We start from the raw sequence: 26,597 nt of genomic DNA, 5'->3' as shown, positions 1-26,597 counted from the left end.
GTATTTTTGTTAACATGTTGAACGCAGGCCAGTGTTATCCATGTTAAAATGTGGCATGGTATCTCAGTAGGCTGGCATTATAACACTGGCATTACACACATTTCTAAATAATCTTGAACGCGATGGTAAACCCCATTTCACCTCATGCAAACCTTCCTAGCTCGTGACGCTAGGGGTAGCAACATGCATGATAACCAAATCTCACAGACATTGCAGTTTATTTTACTTGTTTAGCCATGTTAACTACAGTCAAGTTTCGTAAATCCGACAATCGCCTTTATCCGACACTAATTATGTGAACCAATTAAATCAGTGCTATTTAGACCTGTTAACCTGACAATTTGCACTCCGACTCCGACACACCTAATTTGAAACAAATTACCAAAATCCCTCATTAATCAGCCTCGTTAATTCTCTGACACAGTCATCTGTCCATGAGTACACATCCCGTTGGTATCATTATCTAGGGTGTAGTTGTCCAAATTTGGATCACGAACGTTAATACTACTTAATTTCGTTTAACCGACATACTCGTCAATCCGACATGATCATATGCAACCAACCATGTTGGATAAACGGGACTCGACTGTACTGCAAAATGAAACACATAATAACCAGAATTAAAGGCTTCACTGCCAAAGAAGAAAGATTATGCTCCAACTTAAAAAGAGATAGATTCTGTGTGACTTTCCCCCTTCAGTAGGGGTGCATATTATATACGAGTGTGTGTTATACATGAATAAATACGGTAACTGTTAGTCCTTTTAGGGGTTTCCAACTCTGTAACAATACTATTTCAGTCCCCACTGCACAGTGCCATCTGTGACAACAAGGAAGATGCAGTTCGGATTTTACTGATAAATAATGCTGACCTTGAACTTGTGGACATGTCTGGATTGACCCCCGTGGAAGTGGCCAGGAGCGTAAATAACCGAATCCTCATCTCCCTCATCGAGGCTGAAGTTGGTGAGTTCACATCTTATACATGTTATAGCAACAGAGAAAATAGTGAACAATTGACTTTCACTTTGTGTGAGTTCATTGGGGAATGAAGCTTAATGGACTGGAGTTCATACTGTATGAACGTTGTAGCTAGCAATGACATTCATACAACGTTACAGCCTCACTCTCTGTAGGTTCATATTGTGTAAACATCGTAGCTAGCAATGACATTCATACAACGTTACAGCCTCACTCTCTGTAGGTTCATATTGTGTGAACATCGTAGCTAGCAATGACATTCATACAACGTTACAGCCTCACTCTCTGTAGGTTCATATTGTGTGAACATCGTAGCTAGCAATGACATTCATACAACGTTACAGCCTCACTCTCTGGAGGTTCATACTGTCTGAACATCGTAGCTAGCAATGACATTCATACAACGTTACAGCCTCACTCTCTGTAGGTTCATATTGTGTAAACATCGTAGCTAGCAATGACATTCATACAACGTTACAGCCTCACTCTCTGTAGGTTCATATTGTGTGAACATCGTAGCTAGCAATGACATTCATACAACGTTACAGCCTCACTCTCTGTAGGTTCATATTGTGTAAACATCGTAGCTAGCAATGACATTCATACAACGTTACAGCCTCACTCTCTGTAGGTTCATATTGTGTAAACATCGTAGCTAGCAATGACATTCATACAACGTTACAGCCTCACTCTCTGTAGGTTCATATTGTGTGAACATCGTAGCTAGCAATGACATTCATACAACGTTACAGCCTCACTCTCTGTAGGTTCATATTGTGTGAATATCGTAACTACCAATGACATTCATACAACGTTACAGCCTCACTCTCTGGAGGTTCATACTGTCTGAACATCGTAGCTAGCAATGACATTCATACAACGTTACAGCCTCACTCTCTGGAGGTTCATACTGTCTGAACATCGTAGCTAGCAATGACATTCATACAACGTTACAGCCTCACTCTCTGGGGGTTCATACTGTATGAGCGCTGTAACTACCAATGACATTCATACAACGTTACAGCCTCACTCTCTGGAGGTTCATACTGTATGAGCGCTGTAACTACCAATGACATTCATACAACGTTACAGCCTCACTCTCTGGAGGTATGAACATCGTAGCTAGCAATGACGTTCATACAACGTTACAGCCTCACTCTCTGGGGGTTCATACAGTGTGAACATCGTAGCTAGCAATGACGTTCATACAACGTTACAGCCTCAATCTCTGGAGGTTCATACTGTCTGAACATCGTAGCTAGCAATGACATTCATACAACGTTACAGCCTCACTCTCTGTAGGTTCATATTGTGTGAACATCGTAGCTAGCAATGACATTCATACAACGTTACAGCCTCACTCTCTGTAGGTTCATATTGTGAAAACATCGTAGCTAGCAATGACATTCATACAACGTTACAGCCTCACTCTCTGGGGGTTCATACTGTATGAGCGCTGTAACTACCAATGACATTCATACAATGTTACAGCCTCACTCTCTGGAGGTTCATACTGTGTGAACATCGTAACTACCAATGACATTCATACAACGTTACAGCCTCACTCTCTGGGGGTTCATACTGTATGAGCGCTGTAACTACCAATGAAATTCATACAACGTTACAGCCTCACTCTCTGGAGGTTCATACTGTCTGAACATCGTAGCTAGCAATGACATTCATACAACGTTACAGCCTCACTCTCTGGAGGTTCATACTGTCTGAACATCGTAGCTAGCAATGACATTCATACAACGTTACAGCCTCACTCTCTGGAGGTTCATACTGTGTGAACATCGTAGCTAGCAATGCCGTTCATACAACGTTACAGCCTCACTCTCTGGAGGTTCATACTGTATGAGCGCTGTAACTACCAATGACATTCATACAACGTTACAGCCTCACTCTCTGGAGGTATGAACATCGTAGCTAGCAATGACGTTCATACAACGTTACAGCCTCACTCTCTGGGGGTTCATACAGTGTGAACATCGTAGCTAGCAATGACGTTCATACAACGTTACAGCCTCACTCTCTGGAGGTTCATACTGTCTGAACATCGTAGCTAGCAATGACATTCATACAACGTTACAGCCTCACTCTCTGTAGGTTCATATTGTGTGAACATCGTAGCTAGCAATGACATTCATACAACGTTACAGCCTCACTCTCTGTAGGTTCATATTGTGTGAACATCGTAGCTAGCAATGACATTCATACAACGTTACAGCCTCACTCTCTGGAGGTTCATACTGTCTGAACATCGTAGCTAGCAATGACATTCATACAACGTTACAGCCTCACTCTCTGGAGGTTCATACTGTCTGAACATCGTAGCTAGCAATGACATTCATACAACGTTACAGCCTCACTCTCTGGGGGTTCATACTGTATGAGCGCTGTAACTACCAATGACATTCATACAACGTTACAGCCTCACTCTCTGGAGGTTCATACTGTATGAGCGCTGTAACTACCAATGACATTCATACAACGTTACAGCCTCACTCTCTGGAGGTATGAACATCGTAGCTAGCAATGACGTTCATACAACGTTACAGCCTCACTCTCTGGGGGTTCATACAGTGTGAACATCGTAGCTAGCAATGACATTCATACAACGTTACAGCCTCAATCTCTGGAGGTTCATACTGTCTGAACATCGTAGCTAGCAATGACATTCATACAACGTTACAGCCTCACTCTCTGTAGGTTCATATTGTGTGAACATCGTAGCTAGCAATGACATTCATACAACGTTACAGCCTCACTCTCTGTAGGTTCATATTGTGAAAACATCGTAGCTAGCAATGACATTCATACAACGTTACAGCCTCACTCTCTGGGGGTTCATACTGTATGAGCGCTGTAACTACCAATGACATTCATACAATGTTACAGCCTCACTCTCTGGAGGTTCATACTGTGTGAACATCGTAACTACCAATGACATTCATACAACGTTACAGCCTCACTCTCTGGGGGTTCATACTGTATGAGCGCTGTAACTACCAATGAAATTCATACAACGTTACAGCCTCACTCTCTGGAGGTTCATACTGTCTGAACATCGTAGCTAGCAATGACATTCATACAACGTTACAGCCTCACTCTCTGGAGGTTCATACTGTCTGAACATCGTAGCTAGCAATGACATTCATACAACGTTACAGCCTCACTCTCTGGAGGTTCATACTGTGTGAACATCGTAGCTAGCAATGACGTTCATACAACGTTACAGCCTCACTCTCTGGAGGTTCATACTGTCTGAACATCGTAGCTAGCAATGACATTCATACAACGTTACAGCCTCACTCTCTGGAGGTTCATACTGTATGAACATCGTAACTACCAATGAAATTCATACAACGTTACAGCCTCACTCTCTGGAGGTTCATACTGTCTGAACATCGTAGCTAGCAATGACATTCATACAACGTTACAGCCTCACTCTCTGGAGGTTCATACTGTCTGAACATCGTAGCTAGCAATGACGTTCATACAACGTTACAGCCTCACTCTCTGGGGGTTCATACAGTGTGAACATCGTAGCTAGCAATGACGTTCATACAACGTTACAGCCTCACTCTCTGGAGGTTCATACTGTCTGAACATCGTAGCTAGCAATGACATTCATACAACGTTACAGCCTCACTCTCTGGAGGTTCATACTGTATGAACATCGTAGCTAGCAATGACGTTCATACAATGTTACAGCCTCACTCTCTGGGGGTTCATACTGTGTGAACATCGTAGCTAGCAATGACATTCATACAACGTTACAGCCTCACTCTCTGGAGGTTCATACTGTGTGAACATCGTAGCTAGCAATGACGTTCATACAACGTTACAGCCTCACTCTCTGGAGGTTCATACTGTGTGAACATCGTAGCTAGCAATGACATTCATACAATGTTACAGCCTCACTCTCTGTAGGTTCATACTGTATGAACTTCGTAGCTAGCAATGATATTCATACAACGTTACAGCCTCACTCTCTGGAGGTTCTTACTCTGATGAACTCACACAAAGTGAAAGGCAATTCTCATATAATGTTTTATAGCCTAACTTTGTACCTAAATAGATGTATATACGAGCAATGAATTTAGTCCTGGGTATAAATATCCCAGAGGAATATAAATTCATATACAGAAATTGATTTAGGGAAGAAAATACAGTCCTCCTCCCGGGTACATTACTCTCGAGAACCGATACTCCTGGTGTATCAATACCCCTAGAACAAATGCTCAGGCATCTTCCCGAGGCAAGAGAGTTAACTGACTATGAAAGTCCAGTTTTCACCCTTGCCGAACTAGGCAGAATTTACAGAGTTATATTTTGGCTGGAGTAACAAGTCTAGCATAGTCTAGCACGATTTTCAAAACATGTATGCCATCAACTTAGCCATGTTAGCGTCAACAGATATTTTCCAAATCTTTTCATGTTTGTAATCAAGGTGATTTGATGCACTTCACGATGTAAGACCCATTTTATTACAATATAGATCTTGATTATCAATCAGATCGTCTTCACTGAGCACCGCCATTTTGTTAGAAGGAAATACAAGTGATATGAGAGGTGGAATCTGATTGGTCAATAAGAGGGACATAGAAGAGACATAATAATAATAGACGTAATAGAAACGTAATAATAATGGACGTAATGGAAACTGGTGGCACTAGATCGGCCATGGTGGAAACTGGACTTGTACAGTCAGTTACCTCCCTTGCATCGGGAAGATGATGTCCTGGAGGAACATATTTACTCTCACATATACATCATTATTTATTTAGTATGTGTGACTTCACATATTTACACTGATAGGCATACAATAACTAGCTGTTTGTCAGGAATATATTGTAATAGATGCAACACACTCAGATTAATATTGTAATGGTTTCAACAGTGTTGGAATAATATTGTGATAGTTGCTGGACTGTTTAATAAATATCAAAATTTGTGTCTGACTAATCCTCACTTGTCTACACAACAACGATCTTTGAACACACTTAATGCCTCTGTGTTTTATTTACCATACTACATCACTAATCCCTGTGTTATGTGTAATTCATTACATGTCACACAGTCGTCAGTGATCTGGGATTGTACTAATATTAAATAGTTGCAACACATTTGGGACCATTTTGTAATAGTTGCAATACTTTTGGGATATTATAATCGTTGGAACACTGTAGGATTAATATTGTTATAGTTGCAACACTGTTGGAATGATATTGTAATAGTTGCAACATTGTAGGAATAATATTGTAATGGCTGCAACACTGTAGGAATAATATTGTAATACCTGCAACACTGTAGGAATAATATTGTTATAGTTGCAACACTGTAGGAATAATATTGTAATAGTTGCAACACTGTAGGAATAATGTTGTAATAGTTGCAATATTGTAGGAATAATATTGTAATAGTTGCAACACTGTAGGAATAATATTGTAATAGTTGCAGTACTGTAGAAATAATATTGTAATGGCTGCAGCACTGTAGGAATCATGTTGTAATAGTTGCAACACTGTAGGAATAATATTGTAATAGTTGCAAAACTGTAGGAATAATATTGGAATGGTTGCAACATTGTAGGAATAATATTGTAATAGTTGCAGCACTGTGGGAATAATATTGTAATGGCTGCAACACTGTAGGAATAATATTGTAATACCTGCAACATTGTAGGAATAATATTGTAATTGCTGCAGCACTGTAGGAATAATATTGTAATAGTTGCATCACTGTAGGAATAATGTTGTAATTGTTGCAGCATTGTAGGAATAATATTGTAATAGTTGCAACACTGTAGGAATAATATTGTAATAGTTGCAACACTAGGAATAATATTGTAGTAGTTGCAGCACTGTAGGAATAATATTGTAATGGCTGCAGCACAGTAGGAATCATATTGTAATAGTTGCAACACTGTAGGAATATTATTTTAATAGTTGCAACTTTGTAGGAATAATATTGTAATAGTTGCAATATTGTAGGAATAATATTGTAATAGTTGCAACACTGTAGGAATAATAGTTTTAAGACCCGGTCCAATTTAGACAGCCCTTGTGTTTGTTTGTTTTGTTTGTTGTTTAACACTGCACTCAGCAACATTCAAGCTATGTAACTGCGGTCTGTAAATAATCAAGTCTGGACCAGACAGTCCAGCGATTGACATCATGAGCATCAATCCTCGCAATTAGGATACAATGACATGCATTAACCAAGGCGAGCCTGACCACCCGTTAGTCGCTTCTTACGACAAGCATAGTCGCCTTGTTTAGCAAGCATGTGTTGCTGAAGACCGTGTGACAAGCAATAGTGCTCTGGACCTCTTCCAATACATCGGGCAGGGCCTGGATTGTTCTTATCAGGTGTCAATTGAATGATTTGAAAATATTATTAACAGATCTACAGCAGCTGTTACACAATAACAATGTTATCAATATCATATCTAGTATCTATAAGCAGGGATCGAGTAAACATAGTAATATTTGTTTTCGGTATCAGCTAAAGCCCTTATCCATTCTCATGTTTTATACAGTGTGTAATTGAAGACAATGGGTGGGGTGAAATTGGACACATCAGACATAACAGGGGTGATATGGAGGCTGAATAACCATGTCAGATATACTGATAACAGGCAAGTCGATGTACCCCACTTGTAAGATCAGTGTTCCACACACCAACTTTGAGTAGGTCATGGTGTGGGTCAAAGGTCACCAGATATTACCCAGGTATGTGTGACCTCCTTTCGGTCCTGTCCGGCACTGACATGGCAGGATCAGAAGCCCTGGTAATTCAACCTTTCAATGGTTCTGTCATGAGCAGTTTAAATTGTCAAATATGGTGTTTAGTTCTAGGGATGTAGTGATGCTGTGTACCCTTGATATATAGCTTGTTTGGCTGATAGCTGAGATCATGTTGCGACAGGATGAGGAGACATTTCAGTTCTCATCTGTATCATATATATCTCACATTGTGTCTGTGGTGTCGCTCTTCACTGTGTTCAGGGGGATCCACGTACCATGGTACCTCACAGTTATACCAGGCTTAAAAAAATCAGTAAGTCAAAACAATATAGCACAATGTTAAATATACTTATCTTGTAACTTTCTTGAGGATTAAAATTAATCAGTAGATATCAAACATTTTTTTGTGTTGGTTAAAGACTTCATATTTTAGAAATGCATACAAGTCTGTTCATCAATGTGTAAGGGGGATCAGGTAGCCTAGTGGTTTAAGCGTTCACTCATTACGCCGGAAACCTGGGTTCGATTCCCCACATGGGTACAATGTATGAAGCCCATTGCTTGTGTCCCCTGCCATGATATTGCTGGAATATTGCTAAAAGCGGCATAAAACCATACTCACTCACTCACTCACTCACTCACTCACTCACTCACTCACTCACTCATCTATGCGTCAACAATTTTCAATGTTTTGTTAATTCAACATCAGTGAAAAATATGATTGGTTTGCTGTGACAAAATCATTGTCACCTTTTCTTCAGCTAGTACGAGATAAATCTGCATTAAACTTATCACTAAGGTTCAGTGACTTGTTCGAGTACATCTCAGTAGAATACATCTCAGTAGAGTACATCTCGGTTGAGTGCATCTCAGTAGAGAACATCTCAGTAGAGTACATCTCAGTAGAATACATCTCAATAGAGTACATCTCACAGAGCTCTAGATAAGCTTTTGGTGTTGTAGGTATTTTACCCATGCATTTTAAAATCATTGGGTATCAGTAATTCTATCTGCATATTCAAATTTCTGTTACCCACTAGTTTTTACACATGTGGGTATTTAAGTTAAATATTTAAAGACACTATTCATCTAGTCCTTGCAAACTGGTGTCGTGTGGGTTCGAGAGCTTTATAGGACTAAAAAATACCACGATACTTCCACAAGAAAGTGTGATGCCAAATGATCATGATGTAACTGTCATCGTGGAGTTTGGCAAGGTTGACGGAATGCCCGTTTATAATTTCAAATTAAGTTGCTGATTTGCTAATCGAATATGCAGGGTTACTTCACAATATTTTGATGATACGCACAAGTTTTATTTTTGTAGCGTATCTGTAATGTTCGTTGCGTACTTGATACGCTTGGATTATATTTTACTGTGTATTTCTGCATTTCTGATGCGTATTTCACGCAGATACGCAGCTTATCTGGAGCTCTGATCTCAGTAGAGTACATCTCAGTAGAGTACATCTCAGTAGAATACATCTCAATAGAGTAGATCTCAGTAGAGTACATCTCAGTAGAGTACATCTCAGTAGAGTACATCTCAGTAGAGTACATCTCAGTAGAGTACATCCAGTAGAGTGCATCTCAGTAGAGTGCATCTCAGTAGAGTACATCTCAGTAGAGTACATCTCAGTAGAGTACATCTCAGTAGAGTACATCTCAGTAGAGTGCATCTCAGTAGAGTACATGTCAGTAGAATACATCTCAGTAGAATACATGTCAGTAGAATACATGTCAGTAGAGTGCATCTCAGTAGAAGACATCTCAGTAGAAGACATCTCAGTAGAATACATCTCAGTAGAATACATCTCAGTAGAGTACATCTCAGAGTGCATCTCAGTAGAATTCATCTCAGTAGAATGCATCTCAGTAGAGTACATCTCAGTAGAATTCATCTTAATTGAATACATCTCAGTAGAGTACATCTCAGTAGAGTACATCTCAGTAGAGTACATCTCAGTAGAATACATCTCAATAGAGTACATCTCAGTAGAGTACATCTCAGTAGAGTACATCTCAGTAGAGTACATCTCAATAGAGTGCATCTCAGTAGAGTGCATCTCAGTAGAGTACATCTCAGTAGAGTACATCTCAGTAGAGTACATCTCAGTAGAATACATCTCAATAGAGTACATCTCAGTAGAGTACATCTCAGTAGAGTACATCTCAGTAGAGAACATCTCAGTAGAGTACATCTCCGTAGAATACATGTCAGTAGAATACATGTCAGTAGAGTGCATCTCAGTAGAACGCATCTCAGTAGAGAACATCTCAGTAGAATACATCTCAGTAGAGTACATCTCAGAGTGCATCTCAGTAGAATTCATCTCAGTAGAATGCATCTCAGTAGAGTACATCTCAGTAGAATTCATCTTAGTAGAATACATCTCAGTAGAGTACATCTCATTAGAGTACATCTCAGTAGAGTACATCTCAGTAGAGTGCATCTCAGTAGAGTGCATCTCAGTAGAGTACATCTCAGTAGAGTACATATCAGTAGAGTGCATCTCAGTAGAGTACATCTCAGTAGAGTACATCTCAGAGTGCATCTCAGTAGAATGCATCTCAGTAGAGTACATTTCAGTAGAATTCATCTTAGTAGAATACATCTCAGTAGAGTACATCTCAGTAGAGTACATCTCAGTAGAGTACATCTCAGTAGAATACATCTCAATAGAGTACATCTCAATAGAGTACATCTCAGTAGAGTACTTCTCAGTAGAGTACATCTCAGTAGAGAACATCTCAGTAGAGTACATCTCCGTAGAATACATGTCAGTAGAATACATGTCAGTAGAGTGCATCTCAGTAGAACGCATCTCAGTAGAGTACATCTCAGTAGAGTACATCTCAGTAGAATACATCTCAATAGAGTAGATCTCAGTAGAGTACATCTCAGTAGAGTACATCTCAGTAGAGTACATCTCAGTAGAGTACATCCAGTAGAGTGCATCTCAGTAGAGTGCATCTCATTAGAGTACATCTCAGTAGAGTACATCTCAGTAGAGTACATCTCAGTAGAGTACATCTCAGTAGAGTGCATCTCAGTAGAGTACATGTCAGTAGAATACATCTCAGTAGAATACATGTCAGTAGAATACATGTCAGTAGAGTGCATCTCAGTAGAAGACATCTCAGTAGAAGACATCTCAGTAGATTACATCTCAGTAGAATACATCTCAGTAGAGTACATCTCAGAGTGCATCTCAGTAGAATTCATCTCAGTAGAATGCATCTCAGTAGAGTACATCTCAGTAGAATTCATCTGAATTGAATACATCTCAGTAGAGTACATCTCAGTAGAGTACATCTCAGTAGAGTACATCTCAGTAGAATACATCTCAATAGAGTACATCTCAGTAGAGTACATCTCAGTAGAGTACATCTCAGTAGAGTACATCTCAATAGAGTGCATCTCAGTAGAGTGCATCTCAGTAGAGTACATCTCAGTAGAGTACATCTCAGTAGAGTACATCTCAGTAGAATACATCTCAATAGAGTACATCTCAATAGAGTACATCTCAGTAGAGTACATCTCAGTAGAGTACATCTCAGTAGAGAACATCTCAGTAGAGTACATCTCCGTAGAATACATGTCAGTAGAATACATGTCAGTAGAGTGCATCTCAGTAGAACGCATCTCAGTAGAGTACATCTCAGTAGAATACATCTCAGTAGAGTACATCTGAGAGTGCATCTCAGTAGAATTCATCTCAGTAGAATGCATCTCAGTAGAGTACATCTCAGTAGAATTCATCTCAGTAGAATGCATCTCAGTAGAGTACATCTCAGTAGAGTGCATCTCAGTAGAGTGCATCTCAGTAGAGTACATCTCAGTAGAGTACATATCAGTAGAGTGCATCTCAGTAGAGTACATCTCAGTAGAGTACATCTCAGAGTGCATCTCAGTAGAATTCATCTCAGTAGAATGCATCTCAGTAGAGTACATTTCAGTAGAATTCATCTTAGTAGAATACATCTCAGTAGAGTACATCTCAGTAGAGTACATCTCAGTAGAGTACATCTCAGTAGAGTACATCTCAGTAGAGTACATCTCAGTAGAATACATCTCAATAGAGTACATCTCAATAGAGTACATCTCAGTAGAGTACATGTCAGTAGAGTACATCTCAGTAGAGAACATCTCAGTAGAGTACATCTCCGTAGAATACATGTCAGTAGAATACATGTCAGTAGAGTGCATCTCAGTAGAACGCATCTCAGTAGAGTACATCTCAGTAGAATACATCTCAGTAGAGTACATCTCAGAGTGCATCTCAGTAGAATTCATCTCAGTAGAATGCATCTCAGTAGAGTACATCTCAGTAGAATTCATCTTAGTAGAATACATCTCAGTAGAGTACATCTCATTAGAGTACATCTCAGTAGAGTACATCTCAGTAGAGTGCATCTCAGTAGAGTGCATCTCAGTAGAGTACATCTCAGTAGAGTACATATCAGTAGAGTGCATCTCAGTAGAGTACATCTCATTAGAGTACATCTCAGAGTGCATCTCAGTAGAATTCATCTCAGTAGAATGCATCTCAGTAGAGTACATTTCAGTAGAATTCATCTTAGTAGAATACATCTCAGTAGAATACATCTCAGTAGAGTACATCTCAGTAGAGTACATCTCAGTAGAGTACATCTCAGTAGAGTGCATCTCAGTAGAGTACATCTCAGTAGAGTACATCTCAGTAGAATACATCTCAATAGAGTACATCTCAGTAGAGTACATCTCAGTAGAGTACATCTCAGTAGAATACATGTCAGTAGAATACATGTCAGTAGAGTGCATCTCAGTAGAACACATCTCAGTAGAGTACATCTCAGAGTGCATCTCAGTAGAATTCATCTCAGTAGAATACATCTCAGTAGAATACATCTCAGTAGAGTGCATCTCAGTAGAATACATCTCAGTAGAATACATCTCAGTAGAGTACATCTCAGTAGAGTGCATCTCAGTAGAGTACATCTCAGTAGAGTACATCTCAGTAGAATACATCTCAATAGAGTACATCTCAGTAGAGTACATCTCAGTAGAGTACATCTCAGTAGAGTACATCTCAGTAGAATACATGTCAGTAGAATACATGTCAGTAGAGTGCATCTCAGTAGAACACATCTCAGTAGAGTACATCTCAGAGTGCATCTCAGTAGAATTCATCTCAGTAGAATACATCTCAGTAGAATACATCTCAGTAGAATACATCTCAGTAGAGTGCATCTCAGTAGAATACATCTCAGTAGAATACATCTCAGTAGAGTACATCTCAGTAGAGTACATCTCAGTAGAGTACATCGCAGTAGAGTACATCGCAGTAAAATACATCTCAGTAGAGTACATCTCAGTAGAGTACATCTCAGTAGAGTACATCTCAGTAGAGTACATCTCAGTAGAGTGCATCTCAGTAGAATACATCTCAGTAGAATACATCTCAGTAGAGTACATCTCAGTAGAGTACATCTCAGTAGTGTCCATCTCAGTAGAGTACATCTCAGTAGAACACATCTCAGTAGAGTACATCTCAGTAGAGTACATCTCAGTAGAGTGCATCTCAGTAGAATACATCTAAGTGGAGTGCATCTCAGTGGAGCACATCTCAGTAGAGTACATCTCAGTAGAACACATCTCAGTAGAGTACATCTCAGTAGAATACATCTAAGTGGAGTGCATCTCAGTGGAGCACATCTCAGTAGAGTACATCTCAGTAGAACACATCTCAGTAGAGTACATCTCAGTAGAGTACATCTCAGTAGAGTGCATCTCAGTAGAATACATCTCAGTAGAGTGCATCTCAGTAGAGTGCATCTCAGTAGAATACATCTCAGTAGAGTGCATCTCAGTAGAGTACATCTCAGTAGAGTACATCTCAGTAGAGTACATCTCAGAGTACATCTCAGTAGAGTGCATCTCAGTAGAATACATCTCAGTTGAGTGCATCTCAGTGGAGTACATCTCAGTAGAGTACATCTCAGTAGAATACATCTCAGTAGAATACATCTCAGTAGAGTACATCTCAGTAGAATACATCTCAGTAGAGTACATCTCAGTGTGTTATGTTACCTACTCTGTTAGTGTTTATTTACTCACGTGACTTTCTAAGGCCATGTGCTGGTGAAACATAATAGCAGAAGGAAGAAGTTTTCATGTGACAGTAGTGTGTAATTTGATATGCACGCTTTTTGTGGGATGGATCTCGTCTCTGTGGGAAACATGTTGTTAGGCAAATATGACATGGCATTGAACCGACTTGTCATGTGATGGGTTTCATGATTGAACAATTGTGTTTATCTGTTATTTACAACTTTTTTCCTGACGTACTGGTTGATGAGCTGATTGCGTTTGAAATTTTGTAATATCTAAGAGTTACCATGGTTACAGACATACGAAGTAACTTGTTGATGTTCTGGTTGATAAGTGGCCTTTATGAAATTGATTTATTAATAATATTTATTGATTAAATAAGGAAATGAGGGCACTACTCTGCAACAAATATATATTACATAGAAAGAATATTTCATCTGCATCCATCATTCAACCTTTCTTTCTGTCGTACTGAGTGGTGTTTAATCCAGATGGTTAAACAAGTTGTAATGGAAATAAATTGATCCCCAAACATATTTGCTGATCTCTTAAAGGCATGGTCAGTTGGGTTATATAAAATAAAATTAAGACTAAATTAATTTTTCCCCTTCAAATATCAACCTGTGGACATAAGCTTTAGTCTTGTAGCACAACTGGGCCTCATCTGTGGAATAATCTTCCTTTTCATATCAGACTTTCAAAACTTTGGAATCATTTAAATCACAATTCAAGACATCTTTTCCGTGAAGCATCTGACTTGCAAGAGGCAGGTCTGTAGGTGGAGAAACTGTATTGGGGCACTGTGCCACGTACCACTCTACAAGTCTATCTGTATACAGTAAACTATGGTTATAACTCAAAAGGACCATTAATTTTAGTTCATAATAAAAAAACGTAGTTCGTTATAAGCATGTATACAGCATATATACAACAAATGTCTGGGACTAGGACATAAGTCGTTGTATCAGTCAGTTCGTTATAAGTGTGTTCATTATAAATGTAGTTTACTTTAAAGTGATTGTTATTGTTCAGCTGTCGTGCTTTTAGCAGTCACCCAGTGTATGGAGGCAAGCGCAACAGAAGTACACATTATTATAATGGTTAACTATTGGCCTTTTCGTTCCCCAATACTCACCAAGTGATTAACTAATACTGGCCTTAAGGTAACCTATTACTGGCCTAATGATTAGCTAATACTGGCCTGAAGATTAACTAATACTGGCCTGAAGATTAACTAATACTGGTCTAATGATTAACTAATACTGGCCTAATGATTAACTTATACTGGCCTAATGAGTTTGTTTTGGTCTAGTTTCTCCTATCAAACACAAGCTGGTCCCTTGTCTGATGGTGACAATGTTCCACATGACACTAGAGGACGGTGATATATATAGCTCACTGTGGGCTATTCCTGGAACACCATGCATAACAACATACTTCACACTGTTCACATAGCTGGCTGTGGTGGTAGGAAAGACAAGTGAATGTGTCATAGCACAGGCGTATTCCCAGTACTGGGTGTCACATGATTTGGTGTAGTCACTAAAACTGGGCTTATTCCCAGTTCTGGGTGTCACATGATGTGGTGAAGTCACTAACACTGGGCTTATTCACAGTACTGGGTGTCACATGATGTGGTGAAGTCACTAACACTGGGCTTATTCCCAGTTCTGGGTGTCACATGATGTGGTGTAGTCACTAACACTGGGCTTATTTACAGTACTGGGTGTCACATGATGTGGTGTAGTCACTAACACTGGGCTTATTCCCAGTACTGGGTGTCACATGGTGTGGTGTAGTCACTAACACTAGGTGTCAAATGATGTGGTGAAGTCACTAACACTGGGCTTATTCACAGTACTGGGTGTCACATGATGTGGTGTAGTCACTAACGCTGGGCTTATTCCCAGTTCTGGGTGTCACATGATGTGGTGTAGTCACTAACACTGGGCTTATTCCCAGTACAGGGTGTCACATGATGTGGTGAAGTCACTAACACTGGGCTTATTCACAGTGCTGGGTGTCACATGATGTGGTGAAGTCACTAACACTGGGCTTATTCCCAGTACTGGGTGTCACGTGAAGTAGTGTAGTCAGTAACACTGGGCGTATTCCCAGTACTGGGTGTCACATGATGTGGTTTAGTCGCCAACACTGGGCTTATTCCCAGTACAGGGTGTCACATGATATGCTGTAGTCAGTAACACTGGGCGTATTCCCAATACAGGGTGTCACATGATGTGGTGTAGTTACTAACACTGGGCTTATTCCCAGTACTGGGTGTCACATGAAGTGGTTTAGTCGCCAACACTGGGTGTCACATGATGTGGTGAAGTCACTAACACTGGGCTTATTCCCAGTACTGGGTGTCACATGATGTTGTGTAGTCCCCAACACTGGGCTTATTCCAGTACCATGTGATGTGGTCTAGTCACTAACACTGGGCTTATTCCCAGTACTGGTTGTCACATGGTGTGGTTAAGTCACTAACACTGGGCTTATTCCAAGTACTGGGTGTCACATGGTGTGGTCTAGTCACTAGCACTGGGCTTATTCCCAGTACTGGGTGTCACATGATGTGGTGAAGTCACTAACACTGGGCTTATTCCCAGTACTGGGTGTCACATGGTGTGGTTTAGTCACTAGCACTGGGCTTATTCCCAGTACTGGGTGTCACATGGTGTGGTTTAGTCACTAGCACTGGGCTTAATCTCCAGTACTGGGTGTCTGGAGATGTGTTGTAGTCACTAGCACTGGGCTTATTCCCAGTACTGGGTGTCACATGGTGTGGTTTAGTCACTAGCACTGGGCTTAATCTCCAGTACTGGGTGTCTGGAGATGTGTTGTAGTCACTAGCACTGGGCTTATTCCCAGTACTGGGTGTCACATGGTGTGGTGTAGTCAGTAACACTATTAACAACACTACAGGCAGGACTGGGTATAGTCATGTTATCTATAAATTGAGATTACAATATATACAATGGTAGTTTATTGCTATGGAAATAACCCATGTCCAGATTTAGAATCTGCAGTCAGCTCTACATTTACTGCTGCTTATCTATGTTTCAGAACGCCGGAAGATTAGAATGTACAAGATCTTCAAAAGTGAGTTTTCTTTTTGTTTTCCATACACATTGAATGTTTAATGTCTTATGTGTTTATTTTGTTTGGGTTTTTTTCTTGTATTTATAAATTTGCTTCTAGAGTTGTTTCCCCTTGTCTATACATTGCTAGGGTCGGTGTTACGTGTCGTGTGCTAGTATTCAGGCATAATTCATAGACAGAGCTGTTTGGAGACACAAATACATGAAACTTGACCACATGGACTCGGACCCGGTCAGTCGTCGCTTTGTAAATGGGAGATGATTGGAGGTGGTTTTCAATTTGACCATTTCCATGGCTTTTTTAAAAACCTTGGCCATCTCAGGGAAATCATTGTGTTTTCTCTCCTGGGTATATGTGAGGTCAAGGCGACCCATGACATGTCATGTCATATCTCCTTGACACATTGATCAATCATTAAGTTGAAATTCACTTTCAGAGTCATGCACTCAAACATGAATTTATTTATGATAGCTCACATAGTGTTTGTGGTTGTAGGATAATAAAATTTGGTACATATCTCCCTTTGATTACTTTCATCTATTACAAAGTTGTAGTAGGTATGTAGTTCACCAAACTGAACTTTACCGAAGACAATGGCAGCACACTGGAAATATGTGGTGGTATGTAACCATTTCTGGGGCCTTCTAGAAATAGCAGTTAAGGGTAGCGTTTTTTTAAGTACACTACCATATTTCCTCAATTAAATGCCCAGGCATATCTTTCTTTCAGACATTCAGCATTTAATTAAGAATATAATGTACTCAAAAGAAGTTAAAATAACCGATTAATTCATATTATTGTAGATACTCCTTTTTTAGAAAATAGTTTTGGAGTAGTATACTTGCAAACCCTTTTTGTAGTTTTCCTCACAGTTTTCAGGTTGACCTCATGAGACTGCTGGTCTTGAATACATGGTGCAATTTTATAAAGACAATCCTGCTGAAATAGTTCTGCTGTGATAGAAAATAATGAAAAGCCGCTTGAACAAAATAGTAAGCAAGTAAAAGATTTGATTGATTTTAAACAACACTCGCAAAGCTATTTGTATGGAAACAATACACAGAATATTGGCACAGAAGGATGGGCTATGATACACAGCCCTTGTTGATTATGTACTCTAACCCTCTCTGACCCTCGGTGTCTATTCCTGCAGCCTTCTCAGAGTTGTGTGCTAATGGGGAGACAGAGAAGGTCCGCGATCTGCTGTCCAACAACTGGACAGACCTGCGCAGGATCCTCGGCTGTGTCCCTAAAGGTGGATTCCCAGCCCTTTCCAGGTAACTGTAGGGGCCGCACACGTTGATGTTATTGTATATTCCAAGCCCTTTCCAGGTAACTAGGGGCCGCATACATTGATGGTGTTGTATTATTCCCAGCCCTTTCCAGGTAACTAGGGGCCGCACACACTGATGGTGTTGTATATTCCAAGCCCTTTCCAGGTAACTAGGGGCCGCATACATTGATGGTGTTGTATATTCCCAGCCCTTTCCAGGTAACTAGGGGCCACACACTGATGGTGTTGTATATTCCCAGCCCTTTCCAGGTAACTAGGGGCCAGACACACTGATGGTGTTGTATATTCCTGGCCCTTTCAAGATATCTAGGGGCCGCACACACTGATGGTGTTGTATATTCCCGGCCCTTTCCAGGTAACTGTAGGGGCCACACACTGATGGTGTTGTATATTCCCAGCCCTTTCCAGGTAACTAGGGGCCGCATACATTGATGGTGTTGTATATTCCCAGCCCTTTCCAGGTAACTAGGGGCCGCACACACTGATGGTGTTGTATATTCCCGGCCCTTTCCAGGTAACTAGGGGCCGCACACATTGATGGTGTTGTATATTCCAAGCCCTTTCCAGGTAACTAGGGGCCGCATACATTGATGGTGTTGTATATTCCCAGCCCTTTCCAGGTAACTGTAGGGGCCACACACACTGATGGTGTTGTATATTCCCGGCCCTTTCCAGGTAACTAGGGGCCACACACATTGATGGTGTTGTATATTCCCAGCCCTTTCCAGGTAACTAGGGGCCAGACACACTGATGGTGTTGTATATTCCTGGCCCTTTCAAGATATCTAGGGGCCGCACACACTGATGGTGTTGTATATTCCCGGCCCTTTCCAGGTAACTGTAGGGGCCACACACTGATGGTGTTGTATATTCCCAGCCCTTTCCAGGTAACTAGGGGCCGCATACATTGATGGTGTTGTATATTCCCAGCCCTTTCCAGGTAACTAGGGGCCGCACACACTGATGGTGTTGTATATTCCCGGCCCTTTCCAGGTAACTAGGGGCCGCACACATTGATGGTGTTGTATATTCCAAGCCCTTTCCAGGTAACTAGGGGCCGCATACATTGATGGTGTTGTATATTCCCAGCCCTTTCCAGGTAACTGTAGGGGCCACACACACTGATGGTGTTGTATATTCCCGGCCCTTTCCAGGTAACTAGGGGCCACACACATTGATGGTGTTGTATATTCCCAGCCCTTTCCAGGTAACTAGGGGCCACACACACTGATGGTGTTGTATATTCCCAACCCTTTCCAGGTAACTAGGGGCCACACACACTGATGGTGTTGTATATTCCCAACCCTTTCCAGGTAACTGTAGGGGCCGCACACACTGATGGTGTTGTATATTCCCAACCCTTTCCAGGTAACTGTAGGGGCCGCACAAACTGATGGTGTTGTATATTCCCAGCCCTTTCCAGGTAACTGTAGGGGCCGCACACACTGATGGTGTTGTATCTTCCCGGCCCTTTCCAGGTAACTAGGGGCCGCACACACTGATGGTGTTGTATCTTCCCGGCCCTTTCCAGGTAACTAGGGGCCGCACATACTGATGGTGTTGTATATTCCCAGCCCTTTCCAGGTAACTAGGGGCCACACACATTGATGGTGTTGTATCTTCCCGGCCCTTTCCAGGTAACTAGGGGCCGCACATACTGATGGTGTTGTATATTCCCAGCCCTTTCCAGGTAACTAGGGGCCACACACATTGATGGTGTTGTATCTTCCCGGCCCTTTCCAGGTAACTAGGGGCCGCACATACTGATGGTGTTGTATAATCCCAGCCCTTTCCAGGTAACTAGGGGCCACACACATTGATGGTGTTGTATATTCCCAGCCCTTTCCAGGTAACTAGGGGCCGCACATACTGATGGTGTTGTATATTCCCGGCCCTTTCCAGGTAACTAGGGGCCGCATACATTGATGGTGTTGTATATTCCCGGCCCTTTCCAGGTAACTAGGGGCCGCACACATCGATGGTGTTGTATATTCCCGGCCCTTTCCAGGTAACTAGGGGCCACATACATCGATGGTGTTGTATATTCCCAACCCTTTCCAGGTAACTAGGGGCCGCATACATCGATGGTGTTGTATATTCCCAACCCTTTCCAGGTAACTAGGGGCCGCATACATCGATGGTGTTGTATATTCCAAGCCCTTTCCAGGTAACTAGGGGCCGCATACATCGATGGTGTTGTATATTCCCAACCCTTTCCAGGTAACTGTAGGGGCCCCACACACTGATGGTGTTGTATATTCCCGGCCCTTTCCAGGTAACTAGGGGCCGCACACACTGATGGTGTTGTATCTTCCCAGCCCTTTCCAGGTAACTAGGGGCCGCACATACTGATGGTGTTGTATATTCCCAGCCCTTTCAAGGTAACTAGGGGCCACACACATTGATGGTGTTGTATATTCCCGGCCCTTTCCAGGTAACTAGGGGCCACACACACTGATGGTGTTGTATATTCCCGGCCCTTTCCAGGTAACTGTAGGGGCCGCACACACTGATGGTGTTGTATATTCCCAACCCTTTCCAGGTAACTGTAGGGGCTGCACACACTGATGGTGTTGTATCTTCCCAGCCCTTTCCAGGTAACTAGGGGCCACACATACTGATGGTGTTGTATCTTCCCAGCCCTTTCCAGGTAACTGTAGGGGCCGCACACACTGATGGCGTTGTATATTCCCAACCCTTTCCAGGTAACTAGGGGCCACACACACTGATGGTGTTGTATATTCCCAGCCCTTTCAAGGTAACTAGGGGCCACACACATTGATGGTGTTGTATATTCCCAGCCCTTTCCAGGTAACTAGGGGCCACACACACTGATGGTGTTGTATATTCCCAGCCCTTTCAAGGTAACTAGGGGCCACACACACTCATGGTGTTGTATATTCCCTGCCTCTCATGTTGGATCATTGGATATTGTCTGCCGACATAGGACTATGGAAGTAGGAGTGATAGGACTATACAGAGATATAAAGTCGGCAGGCATTTTGGGGGTTTGGACCCAGCAAGCAGAAGTAGTACATGTATTTAGGCCTACAGATCACACAAACAAAATTAATATACTGGGCTGGGAGTTATCACATAAGCGCTATGATCGCTTTGTGGAAGGGACCCCTGAACGTCTAAAGAAACTACAGTCAAGTCTCGTTTATCCTACACTCGTTAATCCGACAATCGGCTTTATCCGACACAAATGATGGGAACCGATTAAATCAGTGCTGTTTAGACCCGTTAATCCGACAGTCACGCACTCCGACTCCGACACACCTAATTTGCAACGATTTGCTGAAATCACTTATTAATCAGTCTTGTTAATCCGACACGGTGATCAGCATACTCCATGGTCATCTGCCCGCGAGTACATAGCCCCATGTTTTGATGCGAGACGAGTCAGCCAGTAGCTGCATATTTAAACGGCTGCAGAGATAAACTTTGTGTATTGTGTTAAACTTTAGAGGTTGCATGATTAGAAAACATATTCCGCGAACAATGTAACACAACAATATGAATATTTCCTTTTTCCTTTTTATATTACAAGATGTTTGAATCGTTATCTATCGTGTAGTTGTCCAATTTTCGATAACGAACGTTGATAATACCTAATTTCGTTTATCCGACATACTCGTTAATCCGACATAATCATATGCAACCAACAATGACAGATTAACGTGATTGACTGTATGTTAGTGTGTAACATCCCTGCTTCTGAGAATGACTGTAATGAGAAATGTTATGTTAGTTTAAGATCAAAATTTTAGGGTAACAAGCTTTTATGTTATGTTATGTTTTCAGTGCTGTGAAGTCTGGCAGCTTTGATTTGGTTGAGCTTTTGCTGGAGCTTGGAGCGAAGCCCATTCCCCACACAGAGAATGGACTCACCCCGCTCCATCTGGCTTGTGAGACAGGGACAGTAGAGGTTGTCTCCATTCTTATGAAGGTAGGGATGTCCTTATGTTAAGGAATATTTTCATTGCTTATTGAATTGAAGGGGACTGTTTTCATTGCATTGAATTGAAATGTAGCTGACATTTCAGCAAATAATTCAAGTGTCATTCATACACTCCCATAAAAAGTATAAACATCCCGCATCTGCCAAGTTTGTGTGGAACGTGTGTATTATATTTCTGTCATTTTAAAAGAATAAAATAAGAAGAATGTAAGGAGTATTGGTTTCTCACCAGTGGTGTATTTAGGTTCTGGTTTACATAAATACTAATGGCATCTGCGTTTCCCCTTCAGAAGTTCACCGACCTCTGTATCATGCGAACCGTGGACCACCAGCTGCCATTCCACCGGGCTGCGGCCTGTGGACGCACAGACATCCTGCAATATCTCCTGGCGTTCCCGTACTCTGATAACTTTCTCCACTCGTACGTTGACAAGCGCTCTGGCCGCTACTACTACTCCAGCATCGACGTTAACCCCATCGACTCCACCGGCATGACGCCGCTGCACCTGGCTACAGAGACGGGATCTCTGGAGGCGGTGAAGCTTCTCCTGGACCATACGGCCAAGCTGGAAGATGACGATGAGCCTCTTGAGTCTGCTGCTCAGACGGTCTATGCCCGGATGACCAGCACGACCTCGGAAGGTCACTCTCTAGACAAGGAGGTAGACCCATACAGGATCCACCCAGTTGACAGGGACATCAAGTCAAACGAAGGCCTGACGGCACTGCATTACTCTATAAAGAACCACCACCCAGACATCGCACAGGTGCTGGTGAAGGGAGGGACAGATCTGAGCACTATGGTAATGGTGGATGAGTCTCCGTTGTCGTACCTAGCGTACACATTAGTGCGAGGGGATCCTGAGGTGTTTGAGCTGCTGCTGAGACATGGAGCAGAAGACATGGACAACATCTCCATGAAGCGAGCGCAGGAGACGAACAACAAGGAGATCATCCAGTTGCTGCTGCAGCACAAGACATCTAAGGATCACATCCACACCATTAACAGGACTGAAATGAAACTGGCATATGCCGAGGCCCATAGCAGCCTTAAGAGTTACCCTGACCGGACAAGTCTGCCTGATGAGTACAGGAGAGTGTTTCCATCCTGCCCTGTGTCAGTGAACTGGCACAGGCAACAGCTGGATAGCATAGACAAGCAGTGCCTCATCAGAGCAAGTTTCGTACACAACTTAGCAATGAGACCGATCGATAATAATTTAACAGCGCTCTATGCAATAACAAAGATTGATATTTCACATAACTATTTCACAGAGCTACCCAAAATCATGTTTGAGTTGCCTTCTCTCCAAGTATTGAATGCTGCTGAAAATCGGATCAAAAGGTTCCCACTGGAAAAGGACTTGGAGCGAGCGGTGGAGTGTCTCCAGATCGAGGAGCTCCACCTACAGGTCAACAGTCTGGAGATGCTACCCAACTATCTGTTCCGTCTGCCAGCCCTCAAGTACTTCAACGTGTCCAGGAACTGTCTGAAGAGAGTTCCGATTGACATGTGGACAGCTCCCACTCTCAACCACTTCAACCTGGCTCAGAATGACCTGACTCAACTCCCCCACTGGGAGATTGGTGAGCCCAATCTGAGCAGACGGTCAACTATTGCTTCTTTAGCATCATCGTCAAATTCAGACCATGGAGATTTTGAGAATGACAGTGGATGTGGTTTCTTAAATGAGGGCCCGTATCAGGAGCCACATGAAAACACTGTCCACCATTATGATTGGTGGAGGCAGAGACTAACAGTCAGTGATCTCGATAGGCATAAAATGAATGATAATCAGACAGGTATTCGCCACTTAAATATCGCAGGAAATAAGTTCATTGAGGTGCCTCCATGTCTGGCGTGTTGTGCCCCTTACCTGGAGGTTCTCAACATGACAGACAATCGGCTGGACACTGTCGGACCTTTAGGTCATTTGCCCCAAAGTCTCATTGAACTGAATCTGTGCCGAACTGGACTTGAATCACTGTTTCCATGGATACAGAATGCTCTTCAAGACCAGCATTGTTTCGGATTAAGCAAAAGGTAAGCACTGTGTTTGTTGTTATACGTTTGTACATACATTAAGAATGTTTTGTTTGTTATTCTAATGCTGCCCTCAGCAGTATTCCGGCTATATGGCCGCGAAGTTGAACTATTGAGATGAAATAAACGGCCAATGATTGATATTATGAGCAATGGCCCCTGCCATCAGGGTACAATGACACTCAGAACGTCACTGTGACCACCCAATCCGTGTAATTGCCTTGTATGACAAGCATAGATTTCTGGCCACCTATAATCCCAATGGGGTAGTCTGAGCAAGACAAGATCATGACAAAAAGGGCCTTGTATTTGACCCTGTGCAGCGTTAGACATGGCACTTGTCTTAAAGTCCTATATCAACTGCCCAATAGTTAGGGTATCATAAGGATGTAGATGCAGAAATTTGCCCTTTTTAAGGGTTTTGCTATATGTTATCATTATGAGGACCAGTGGACTAAAACTATTCTGTGGCAGCAGTGTTCAGACTGTTATAGACACTTTTTTGACAGTGTTTAGTCTGTTGTAGACACTGTCTTGACAGTGTTTAGTCTGTTGTAGACACTGTCTTGACAGTGTTTAGTCCGTTGTAGACACTGTCTTGACAGTGTTTAGTCCGTTGTAGACAATGTCTTGACAGTGTTTAGTCCGTTGTAGACACTGTCTTGACAGTGTTTAGTCCGTTGTAGACACTGTCTTGACAGTGTTTAGTCCGTTGTAGACACTGTCTTGACAGTGTTAAGTCCGTTGTAGACACTGTCTTGAAAGTGTTAAGTCCGTTGTAGACACTGTCTTGAAAGTGTTTAGTCCGTTGTAGACACTGTCTTGACAGTGTTTAGTCCGTTGTAGACACTGTCTTGACAGTGTGTAGTCCGTTGTAGACACTGTCTTGACAGTGTTAAGTCCGTTGTAGACACTGTCTTGACAGTGTTTAGTCCGTTGTAGACACTATCTTGACAGTGTTTAGTCTGTTGTAGACACTGTTGTGACAGTATTCTGACCTTGCAGCGCTAGCTCCCCGACGCAGTTCCGAATGTCCCCTCGAAGTCACTCCCCCTCGATCTCCTCCGTCAGTAGCTTCTCCCCGCTCCAGGCCGCCGCCGCCATCAACTGTCCCCACTGTTGTCACGTGCAGCTCCCTCTCCTGGAGAAACTCAACCTGTCTCACAACAAACTGCGAGGCGTTGTCCTCACAAAGATGGCGCGGACCATATCTGCCACGAGCATGGATGTCACAGTCAGTATTGTGCTCTACCTTTCTTGTTGCCATGTTTACATGGATAGGCATATTAATATATAAACTTGAGTTTTACCTATTGTAGATGTTAAGATTGCTGTTTTGACACAGAAATTATGGTTCTGTAGTTGATTGCTGACTGATTACCCAATGCACTTTGATACCATACATATATAGTCCAAGAAACAGCCTACTAGTATTTGTCTGAGGCCAAAAGGTTTGAAAGCCAATCTCTAGATCGAGCTTGGAATCTGAAAAAGACCCAGCTGTGACCGGTATGAATTGGGTTTTCAAATGCAGAGCTATGTGTTGGTTGAAACCTTTTAGTCTCAGACACATTGCTACAAGAGGGCTGGCCCTGGACCAAACCATCATTCTGTATCATATGGTTCATAAATTGTTGAATTTTCATGATCATATGGCTGTGTTAGGTGTGGCTGTGTATACCTCATCCCTGTACATTTGGTGTGTCATAGATAATAACGTTTGTGTGACTTCAGGCAGCCAACTTCAGCATGGAGTCGGACGAGATCCAGAGCCGCTTGCTGTTCCCCAACATGAGCGAGTTGGACGTCAGTTACAACAACCTGACTTGTCTTCCTCCAGACATTGGAGAACTCACAAACCTCAAAGTTCTCTCCCTTAGTCGCAATCCACTCAAAGAGGTATGTATATTTGAGAACATGTTTCCACCAGTTGGACCAGTATGTGATACTGTTGTAGTAGGTATCTGTTGTTTCCACCATTCAGGTATCTTGACTTTATTGACTTAGAAAAGTTGGTGATGGTAATGAAGAGCCTACTAGGCTAAAAAAAAATAATAGTCTTGGTTCTCAGGCACCACCCGCATCATCATAAAGTCTGCCGCACATTTTGTTTTTATTTCCATTTTTAAAAAAATATTAAAATCTTGATACTTTTACACAATGTGATCCAAAATAGCACACAGTTACTTCCCTTTACATGTGCACTGCTTTACGGCACATCTAGTGTTATGGTCATGGTGGCAGTAGCAGCTTGTATGCTTGTTCATGTAGGGAGGCCCTTTCCCAGGATGATTGTACACAACTGTTTATTTGGTTACATGCTAGTTTGAACAAGCAAAAAAACAAAAAACACCGCCCAC

The 26,597-nt window shown here is 42.0% G+C and overlaps 1 protein-coding gene across 1 annotated transcript in view; it reads left to right on the top strand.

Annotated features, from left to right (window-relative positions):
• The window catches only part of LOC124142290 (leucine-rich repeat serine/threonine-protein kinase 1-like), a 77,357-nt gene that overhangs the window by 11,745 nt on the left and 39,015 nt on the right, over window positions 1-26,597 (top strand). The window contains exons 4-10 of the mRNA XM_048392742.1: window positions 801-966; window positions 16,900-16,935; window positions 18,089-18,212; window positions 22,037-22,181; window positions 22,484-24,237; window positions 25,243-25,471; window positions 25,972-26,136. Of these exons, the coding sequence (XP_048248699.1) occupies window positions 801-966; window positions 16,900-16,935; window positions 18,089-18,212; window positions 22,037-22,181; window positions 22,484-24,237; window positions 25,243-25,471; window positions 25,972-26,136 (2,619 nt within the window). The remainder of the gene's footprint in view (window positions 1-800; window positions 967-16,899; window positions 16,936-18,088; window positions 18,213-22,036; window positions 22,182-22,483; window positions 24,238-25,242; window positions 25,472-25,971; window positions 26,137-26,597) is intronic.

This window comes from Haliotis rufescens, unplaced genomic scaffold (assembly GCF_023055435.1).
Source record: "Haliotis rufescens isolate VD_foot unplaced genomic scaffold, xgHalRufe1.0.p SCAF_11, whole genome shotgun sequence".
In the NCBI taxonomy this organism is placed as follows: domain Eukaryota; kingdom Metazoa; phylum Mollusca; class Gastropoda; order Lepetellida; family Haliotidae; genus Haliotis; species Haliotis rufescens.
This window is presented reverse-complemented; position numbering and strand designations above follow the sequence as displayed.